Source organism: Glycine max, chromosome 15, assembly GCF_000004515.6.
Source record: "Glycine max cultivar Williams 82 chromosome 15, Glycine_max_v4.0, whole genome shotgun sequence".
NCBI classification, from domain to species: domain Eukaryota; kingdom Viridiplantae; phylum Streptophyta; class Magnoliopsida; order Fabales; family Fabaceae; genus Glycine; species Glycine max.
Genome location: NC_038251.2, coordinates 12,931,434 through 12,942,383, shown reverse-complemented (window position 1 = coordinate 12,942,383; position 10,950 = coordinate 12,931,434). Strand labels below are relative to the sequence as shown.

Sequence of the window (10,950 nt, the reverse complement as noted above, 5' to 3'; positions counted from 1 at the left end):
GAAAAATGTTACTTACACGGAAATGAAAAAAACACAGATAATTTTTCATTTAAATTTTTTGACAGAAAATGTTGTTGATAAATTTTGTGAATAACTTGATTAAAAAATAAAAATTAACTGAAAGTTGATAAATTATTTGAACTAATATTTCCCTCTACTTTTTTTACTGCACATTTCCCTACTTCTAGGTCCCAATTTATATATTATATGAGTTTTCGCACGCAAAAGAAATATTATAATGAGTTTACTTTTAAACATTTCAATGGACCTTGTCATATAATCATATTAGACAAATATATCCAACCTAAAGATCACAGTGATTATAACTTTATTTTATTTATGTTATTCGTGTGATATTTATGGCTACTAGCCTTCTACTGTTACTTTAGCAGCTCAATTGACAATTATTTAATTAATTCAATCTATTAGATGCATTATCTATTTTTTCCGGAAATATTTTTTTATAAGGAAAAAGAGCAAAATTTGACGAGGGAGAATTTAAAATAGAAAAGGGTAAGTTCCAGTGGACAATCAATTTTGGACAAGTGATTTTTGCCTTATATCAATCATTTTCCAAATCTTGTGGCCTAGAGCTTAACACTACTTAGAAAAAGTTCTTGCGTAATTGCAAACAGCATTTCCTTTTTGGTGATAAAAACGTTATTGCTCAAGATTGTGAGATTTTTCCTTTTCTATTTTCTCTCCGACATGAGAAAAAATGTTACACGTACGTAAGAGAAAAACATAATTCTTCATTTAAACTTTTTTTTTTATAAAGGATGTGGTTGATAAAATTAGTGAACAAGTTAATTGAAAATTGAAAGTTGATAAATTATATGATGGACTTAAAATTATTAATAAAACGAACCGTGGAATTGTGAAAAACGATATAAACAGACGTAAAAGAAAAAAATTGTGATGAGGTAATAAGGATAAAAATAAAAATAATAATTAGAGATTTCTAAATTCAAATGTCACCTAAAATACTATTTCAGAACTTATATTGAAACGTTACATATTATCAAATTATTAAATAATTTCTTTATCAAATAAGTCTAATTTGATGAAATATATTTTTAAATTAGTCAAATAACTTAATGGTATCTTTGGTTTAGAAAAGACAATGAAAGAAAATAAATGAATGAAAAATTGATGATTTTATAGGTTGTATGGTAGTTTTTTTTTTTTAAAAAAAAAAAACTAATCAAGTATATAAAATAACATATATATTAACCATATAATATATAAAGCAACATTTATACTTCTTTTTCTTTTCATTTTAGAAAGACAACTAAGGGCATCTCCAACACTCATTCTTGTTGAGGTTCTTAAAGTACAAATTCTGTTCTTATTTCAATCATGCATTGGAGAGAAATGAGTTAGCATTCACCTGAAAAACCATAGCTTCCACAAAAACCTTGAAGAACTTGTGTTTATCATAAAAGCAATTAACAAAGGAGAGAGAAAGAAAGAAATTTCAATAAAAAATAATTTAAGAACTCATATTAGTGTAAATTTTAGAATTGAAATATAAGATATTGAAAGTTCTTAAATTATATGTTGCACTAATGAATCCATAAAATGCGTATTAAGAACCCAAAATATATTCTAGTGTTAGAAATCCCCTAGGGTTTCACTTATTAGTTTTCTCTCTTCATATTAAGTAATTAAACAAAAGAAAAAAGAAATATTTTTTATCATTATTTTTTTCTTCCATTTTCTATAATAAACACAGGTATGTTTGATAGAAAGAAAAGGAAATTGAATAAATACAAATAGGTGATAAAGAAATAAAGTAAAAATTAAAGTATTTAATTAAAAAGAGATAGAAAAAAATAAAAAAAAGATAAAAACAAATGCATGAAAAGAAAGAAAAATTAGAGTAGAAAAATACTCACTATTTACCTATTTTATTTTCTGAAAGTATAAGACAATGATAATTGATTTTTGAAAGAATTTAAATTTAATTTGTACATGTAGTATGATAGATCAGTCTTTCAGTTAAATGTCTCTTAACTTTATAATTTAATATCAAATTAATCATAAAAAATATAATTTATTATTAAATTATTTTAAAAAAATATAATTTAATGAAAAAATAATTTTACAAATTTAATAATAAGATCAATCTAATGCATTTTTTTACATTCAAAAATTAAATTTAAATTCTTTTATGATTCAAGGACCATTTATCACGTCTTACACTTTTAGGAACAATCAAAATGGACTTTTTTTTTACAAGTCTCCTTCCTATTTTTATTATACAATACAAATCCAATTTTATCCATTGCCCCTCTTTCCACTCCCTTATCTCCAACCAAACAAACCGATAATGTAACAGTTAATTTAAAAGTCTTGTAATAATTGCCAAAAAAGACATTGGTCATTTGGTCTGGTAAAAAATGAAAAAGTAATGTGGTATTACCGAGGGTTAAAAGGGTGAGATGATATGGCCTCTAGATTGTTGACACTTGACACCCGAACGCTGGACATCATCTATCCTATCCCATCCTACAACTCATAGCCACAAATTAACTTAACGGTAACATTTCCAATGCTTCTCTGTTTCTCTCTCCTCGATTCTGTTTTTCTCTCTCCTCAATTCTCATGGTCCCACTCATCTTTTTGGGTTTCGGCTCTAATTACAATAACTTTTTCGTAACAATAATGTAATCTCCCCTTTCTCCCTTCCCAAAGATAAATCCTTTTCCCCATGGTAGCTCCTTTGTCTCTCTCTTTTCCCTCTATCCCTTTAATTATGCTCCTTTAAACTAATTAAAGCAAAAGCGAAAAAAAAAACCCTTGATTTTACCGCAACCATAAACAAAATTCAGAACAATAAATACCAACTCATAAGATGGTTTCACTGCTTTGCAATTTACACCCACTGAATTAAAAAAAGAAAAAATTAGACCCATGAAAAAAGTTAGTGCTAACCTGGGTCCTAAAAGTATAATTAAATAAATAAAGGTTTAATATATATTTTTTATTATGTTTCACAGTTATTTTATTTTAGTATATTAAATTTTAAAAGTTTTATTATGATTTTTTATATTTTTAAAATGTATCATTTTAATCATTTTTTTAAAATTTAAAAGTTAACAAAACACTAATATTTTTAACTAAAAATTAAAAAAAATTAAAACGATACATTTAAAAAATACAAAGAATTAAAATGAAACTTTTAAAATTTAACATATCAAAATGAAATAAAAGTTAAACATAATAAAACAAAAATAACATTAAACCAATAACTAAAGGTAAAAAGGTTTATAACATGATGGGTTGATATAATCTTAAACACTCTGCCCTCACACACCATAAAGATGATCTATATAGTGGACAATTTTGTGGTTGATTCGTGTCATGTGCAAAAATTATTTGGGTTAATAGAAGTTATAGTATTATGAACGAATTAATTTTTAATCCAGTGAATTGACATACTCATTACAGGACTAAAAAAATATAATTTTTTTTACTAAGATACATAAAATTATGTTGTCAATAATTTTTTTATGTTTTTCTATATAATTTCTACGATAAACATTTTTTTTTATTTCTTAACTAGTACCTTAAGACCCTTTCTTTTAAATTACTTTTAAAATTATTGAAACTTATCATTTCATTTTTTGTCTCATTTTTTCATGTAATTAATTAGTACTATTCTATAGTCATACTCTCCCCAATCCGGATAAAGAAAAAAATGATTTTATATTAATATTTATTATTAATTGACTACTATAAGAATTGTCAAATAGTTAAAGGTATGAGTAGTATTTTGATAAAAATAATTAACCTAAGAAATAAAATTCGAAGAGTCTTATAAAAGAAATAGATAAACAATTTCTCAATAATCTTATATCCAGAGAAAAATAGTTTTTATTTTTCTTTTAAGATAATAGTATGTTACTGTTACGGTTACTACAAAACAAGCAAACATCCCATTACCACTTCATTAGTTGATTAAAAATGTTCGGTAACTAAGTCACTAGAATTTTTGTATTTTTCTTCCATCAAAATTAAAATTTCATCTTACTCCCTTACATAATAATTATCGTTCTATATTTTTTACGCAAAAAAAAAATTTATAAAATTAATTTTGTTTTATCATTAATTTATTTATAAATTTCATTATTCACCACTAATATTATAAGTGAAAAAATAATTAATGTTATATTAAAAAATTAAGATGATAATTATTTTACTATATTTTTTTCTCTTACATAATAATATAGTAGAATGAAGAGTTATAATTAATTCACTTATACATTAAAAACCAACATAAATTCTCAAGGTAAAACTCTAATTATACTTAGAGAACAATAACAAAATTAATATCTAAATATTTTTTATCTTCATTCTTGGGTTCATTAGAAAAAAAAAGACTTTCATTAATTTAAAGTTTGATCGATAAATAAATATAGTCAAATTAAGAATTATTTATTTAAATATTATTCAAACTATTCAATTTTATCTTGAACATATTATTTATATCCGGTGTATTAAGGTTTGTGTAATTAAAAACGAAGCAAATAAATTAATCCCCATTAGATGGATGGCATCGTTTCACAGATCACACACAAGCCTCAATCACCATAATAGGTCCAATTTATATCATGACATAAATATTCTCCCCCCCGGGTTTATAAGCCCCTAACCCAAACCCCCTCTAAAACAGAAACCACATAACAAATTTCTAAGCTCTTCTTTCTCACTCTCACCACCTTCACCCATGGCCAAAGACCGAGAGAAGAAACTCTACGTAGCCGTGCTCGGAAACTACGCCGCCGAACTCAAACTCCTCCTCACCACGCTCCTCCTCCTCTGCGCCGTCGCCACGCTCCTCCAGTTCCTCCCTTCCCGCTTCACCATCTCCGCCTCCGACCTCCGCGTCTGCATTTCACGCGTCACCCAAACAACTCCCACACTTTCCAACTCAACTAACGCCACGTCACCACCAGCACCCCCACTCGTTGCATCTTTATCTTCTCCCACCACTTCACCACCGCCGCCACCGCCACCGCCACCGCCACCGCCGTCAGAGCAAGTCCTCCCCGACGGAACAATAAAGCGCGTGTTCAACCCTTATGGCTCCGCAGCCTACAACTTTATTACTATGGGCGCTTACAGAGGTGGCCTCAACACGTTCGCTATCATAGGCATCGCTTCGAAGCCTCTTCACGTCTACGCCAAACCCACCTACGAGTGCGCGTGGTTCTCACTCGCCGGAGACAACAAAAAAGTTTCCTCCACCGTCGGTTACAAGATCCTCCCCGACTGGGGCTACGGCCACGTCTACACCGTCGTCATCGTGAACTGCACCTTCCCGGAACCCTTAAACGCCGACAACTCCGGCGGGAAGCTCGTCCTCTTCGCCTCCACCTCCGGTGGCGGCGACGCCAGCTTCAACACCACTGATAGAATCGAAGCTCTCACGGAACAACCTCGCACCCTCGACACAACCTTGTTCTCCTCGAAGCCCAAATACGATTACTTGTACTGTGGGTCTTCGCTCTACGGGAACCTGAACCCGCAGCGCGTGAGGGAGTGGATCGCGTACCACGTGAAGTTCTTCGGACCAAAATCGCATTTTGTTATCCACGACGCGGGTGGGGTGCATGCGCAGGTTCTGGAGGTGTTGAAGCCGTGGATGGATTTGGGGTATGTGACACTGCATGATATAAGGGACCAAGAGCGATTTGATGGGTATTACCATAACCAGTTCATGGTGGTAAATGATTGCTTGCATAGGTATAAGTTTATGGCTAAGTGGATGTTTTTCTTTGATGTGGATGAGTACATCTATGTGCCTCCCAAGAGTACTATTAAGTCTGTGCTTGATTCGCTCTCCGAGTACTCTCAGTTCACCATTGAACAGATGCCAATGAGTAGCAAGCTCTGCCTCACTGCGGATTACGGCAAGACATATAGGTACATTTTCGTTATACTTGTTAATTTTTCAAATTTTGTTGCTTTTATTCTAATGGGGTTCGCCAACCTAACCATCAAGCATACGATGCGGATCAACTTAACCGGTGATTTGATGTTCGAACTCTAAGTATGCACATGCAACTGCGTTAAATACTTGAAAGAAACATCTTGTTATCAGTATACTTATCTTATCTGAACAAGATTACTTTTCAAGAAGGAGTTTTTTTACTCGTGTCGAAAAAAATTAGTGGGGTTTGCCAAATTTTTAGTCTTGTAGCAAAAAATATTGATGGGGTTCGCCAAAAGTTTTGTGATTTTGATTGGTTGATGTTTTAGTTCTAACTGCTTTTTATTTTATTTTTTTATTATGTGTTGGATTGTTGATTAATTTGGGTGTTTGTGTGCTGCGAACTTGAAGGAGCTAATGGGGGGTTTGTTTTTTTGTGTCGGTTGTGGGATTTTGGTTGATGGAACAATTATGAGATTAGTAGTAGGTGGATCTGTAGAGGTTTTTTGAGGTGGATTGATTCGGGGTTTAGTTTAGGCACAAGGGAATCTTGGATGGTTGTGGGGGAGTGTAATGAGCATTTACTGCGGGTGGTTAGTTTGGAGGAACAAATGTGATGTCATTGGTTTTTACCTTGTTTGGTTTTGGTGTTTGATAATGTCGTGGATCTTGAGTGGTTGCGTGCTGTTTCTTTCCCTAGTGTGGAAGGTGGGATTTGATTTAGTTTGTACGAGTTTGGAGTTAGCCCATTCCTGTGGACAGGTCAAGATGTGGTGTTTGTCTTTGAACTTTGTTCAAGGGTGATTTATTATTTCTTATTTATTAGCTGGATAGTGTTAACTATATTAAAAATAGCAAGCTGGTGTTGTTGTCTGTGGAAGGTTTTCTTAAATGTGAAACTGAGAATTCAGAATATTTGTTTAATTCCATCACATATATGTCCTCTTGTTAGTAACTTTGCCCTGCCTCTTGTGGCAAATGTCAATATCGTGTTAATTCCGGCAATTGAAAGGAAAAAAAGTAAATAAATCATAGAGCGTGCTTACTAGGAATGATTATTATGATTTCTTTTTTCCTGAATGTTCGCTTGTATTGATTTTGATTTTGGAATAAGACCCGTGATACCTGGTCCACAAGAGCTTTGATTGCGACGGATTTGTTGGGGGTGCACTCAACCTTTTAACATGTTCATGATAATTACTGTTTCCTAATTTCACACTCTCTCAGCCACAGTTAGACTTGCTGTTTTGTCCAATTCCACCATACGCTGAATGTAGATAGAAGAAAAGAAAGCTGGTTTGTGCTGTGGGAATGTCTTGTTGCCTTTACAGTTGGGTTTGACAACTACATTTGCCTACACAGTTGTCAACCATTCTGTGTGACATGCTAGCATATAATGTTATGTGGGGGTGTTTCGTGGTCTCACATGGTGTTGTGGTATGTGAATTTTTGTTTGCAGGAAATGGGGGTTTGAGAAGCTAGTGTACAAAGATTCAAAGAAAGGGATTAGAAGAGATCGAAAATATGCAGTGCAACCAAGGAGTTTATATGCAACTGGGGTTCACATGTCACAGAACCTTGCAGGAAAGACTACTCACAAAACTGAAGGGAAAATTATGTACTACCATTATCATGGAACCATAGCTGAAAAGAGAGAATCTTGTAAAATGCTTATAAATTCAACAGAAATCACATATGACAAAACCCCCTATGTTTTGGACACCACCATGAGGGACATTGCTGGTGTGATCAAGAAATTTGAGCTCAAGATGATCGGAGATAGGGTACAACAGAAGACACGGCAATGACACTGCCAAGTGCCAACCTTTTTTTTTAATTTATTTTTTAAACTAAAAATAATTTAACTTGTATTTTAGAGTAGAAATTCATTGAGCGGTTCTTTTATTTTCTCTTTCCTGTTTGATAGTTTTCTTTTTTCTTAATTTTTTTATGTGTTATATTTACAGATGGGTATATGATCTTTCTTTCATTTTTAATAGTTCTTTTGTGTTCCCTATTTTTTTTTTATTCTTTTCTTTTTTACATTTTGTAAAAAAATAAATAATGAATAAAGATGAATGGTTCAATTATTTTGTCGGTGTGGGGCCTGCATTCCCACCTACAGGTGGCACCATATGGAGGGTGGCGAATGTGCTCCTATTGCTTTGCTGGTATGCATGCATCTATTTTTATTATTATTCTACTTCGGATTCTTGTTCCTTAAATTTTTTTGGTATAAGTACTACTTTTTTTCTTTGTATTTGATAATAAGAGGTTCTGTTTCCATTTTAATGCAACACTAACTTCTTGGTTTCAATAAAATTTACTGTTGAATTAAGGATTATCGAGTAAAGTGTTAATTTTTTTTATGACATGAGTGAAGTGTCCATTTGATTCTTAAAACTAGTTTTTGATTAATTTGGTCCTTTGATATTACAAAAGAAACTAAATTTGATTATTATTAATTTAGTCTCTTAAGTAATATAATGGGTTAATTATAATTTTAGTACTATTTATTTTTTGTTTGAATTTGACTATTATTAATTTACTCTTTAAATTTGATAATCATTACATATTACATATTTTAGTCTTTTGACACGAACAAAAGTTGAAAATTAATAAGATATATGGTTGTTTTCTGACTTGCATTAATATTACAGTTTTAAATAACTAATAGAATCTTTAATTAAGAATTAAATTGATAGTACCTTTTAATATCAGAAGCTTTTTGGTATATATTTTAATATCAAAAGCTGAAATGAATAATGATAATTAATTTGTTATTTTTACTTTACACATGTATTAGTGTTTTTTTTTGTTGGAAAAGACATGTATTAGTGTATTACCATTTAGGAGAGATTTTCAATAATTCAATTTAACAAAGTATACGTATTCTGAGCGAAATGTCGAACACGCCCCTGTTGCAGAGAAGAAAACTACCTAATTGCATGCATATTTGAGGACTGCATACCCTTTTTTATGGAAGAGGAAAATTCAGAACGTTGTTTTGTTTGGGAGCAAAGTCATTGATGAAAGGGGTTAGCTTTAGGACAAGTCAAAAAGGACATGCCGATGACAAGAGTGTTCTTTCTGTTAGTTGTATTATAACAGCACATGATTGAACCATTAGTCACCGGTAACTAATTATCTTTAACAGAATCATTATTATGTTTTAGAAATACCAAATTTTATAAGAAAGGTTATATATTAGTGAGATTTTCGTCCTTTTATTTTTTTAATTGAACACAAATTTTTAGGAAGTTTCGTAATATAACAAATTGGAACGATAAGCTAAAATAGTGAGAAATTATAGGGGATAAAGTAATTTTTAAAAATATTTAAAAGCATAAAATATATGTTATTTAGTTTCATACTTTAAATAAATCTAACGATTATAATTTAAAAAATAAAATTATAAAATGTATGTGTAATTCATTACAAATATTTTGAAAAAATATTAAGAATTACATACATTTTATCCATAAAAAATTTATTTTATGAAAATGCATTTTTTTAATATGTCATTCGTACAATATATTCATCGACTTTATTAATCACTAATCTTTATAAAAAATTTAATTAATTATTAACCTTTAATAAAATATTTTTTTTAATTATGTTGCATCGATTTTGTTGATCATTAATCTTTATAAAAAATTTGATGATTATTAACCTTTAATAAAATATTTTTTTTAATAATGTTTTTTTTTTTATCAACGAGACTCAAACTTGAGTCCATCTTTATTTGAATACACATTAGTAGAATGCATTCAATATGACATAGGAATAAATTATTTTAAATTTTTTTAAGTTAAAGTAGGTTTAAAAAAATCAGCAAGCATATATTATTTGTAATTAACAAAAATAGTATAAGAAAACTAAAGTATATTAAAAATAAAAGTAGTAAAACACAAAAATGAAAATAATATGAAACAAAAATTATAAAAACTTATGTTTAATTAACAAAGCACATAAAAATCAAATCAATATGAAGAACTAATGTGATTTAAAAGGATACATATTTTATATAGGTTAAATAATTTTTTAGTCCCTTGTCTATTTTAAATTTTGTTTTTTTTAGCCTTTCTTAAAAATTAGAGCGAGATGAAAAATAAGAAAAGCGCGTGATCCTATAGAGGGAAGTTATTATTATTTTTTTAAAAGCAAAGACAATTTCATGGATGGTAAATAAAAAAGAAACTTGAACATCATTATTATTGGGATTTAATTTTGATTTGATGCATTATTATTCTTAAACTTTATAATTTCATTTGATAATACTCTATTTGATATTTTTGTTACAAAGTGGATTTGATACTTAGAATACTATTTTTTTTTTCAATAATATGGTAGTATATTAAACAAAACGGTAAATTTTAGACCAGCAATGTTTTTAAATTAATCTTCTTTTACAACATATAATAAATTAATTTTGTATCTTTAATAATGTAACTTATACTTACATATAATAAAATATATTTTTGCTAGCGTACCATAACTATGTCCCTTTATAAGAAATACCAAATTTTATAAGAAAGGTTATATATTAGTGAGATTTTCGTCCTTTTATTTTTTTTAATTGAACACAAACTTTTAGGAAGTTTCGTAATATAACAAATTGGAACGATAAGCTAAAATAGTGAGAAATTATAGGGGATAAAGTAATTTTTAAAAATATTTAAAAGCACAAAATATATGTTATTAGTTTCATACTTTAAATAAATCTAACGATTATAATTTAAAAAATAAAATTATAAAATGTATGTGTAATTTATTACAAAAATATTTTGAAATGATGTAAATGATGTAATGGCAGAATTTCATATTTTATTAGTTTCATACTTTCAGTACGCAGAATTTAATTTCTTTCAATTTTATCCTAAAAATAATAGCAAAGCAATTGCATCTACAAATTGTAAATGATGTAATGGCAGATGTAATTCCTAATAAGTCAAAGTTGTCTTTATGGTGCCTGTTTAAGAACAAGTTTCAAAGATTCATACTTAAATTCT

At 29.5% G+C, this 10,950-nt stretch overlaps 1 protein-coding gene across 1 annotated transcript; it reads left to right on the top strand.

The window, feature by feature from the left end:
* The first annotated feature begins 4,562 nt into the window (after positions 1–4,562).
* LOC100787815 (galactan beta-1,4-galactosyltransferase GALS3) lies at positions 4,563–7,843 on the top strand. Its single transcript, XM_003546334.5, has 2 exons — positions 4,563–5,931; positions 7,398–7,843. Exons 1-2 carry the CDS (start codon positions 4,733–4,735, stop codon positions 7,744–7,746), a joined length of 1,548 nt encoding a protein of 515 aa, XP_003546382.1. The 5' UTR covers positions 4,563–4,732; the 3' UTR covers positions 7,747–7,843.
* The last annotated feature ends 3,107 nt before the right edge of the window (positions 7,844–10,950 follow it).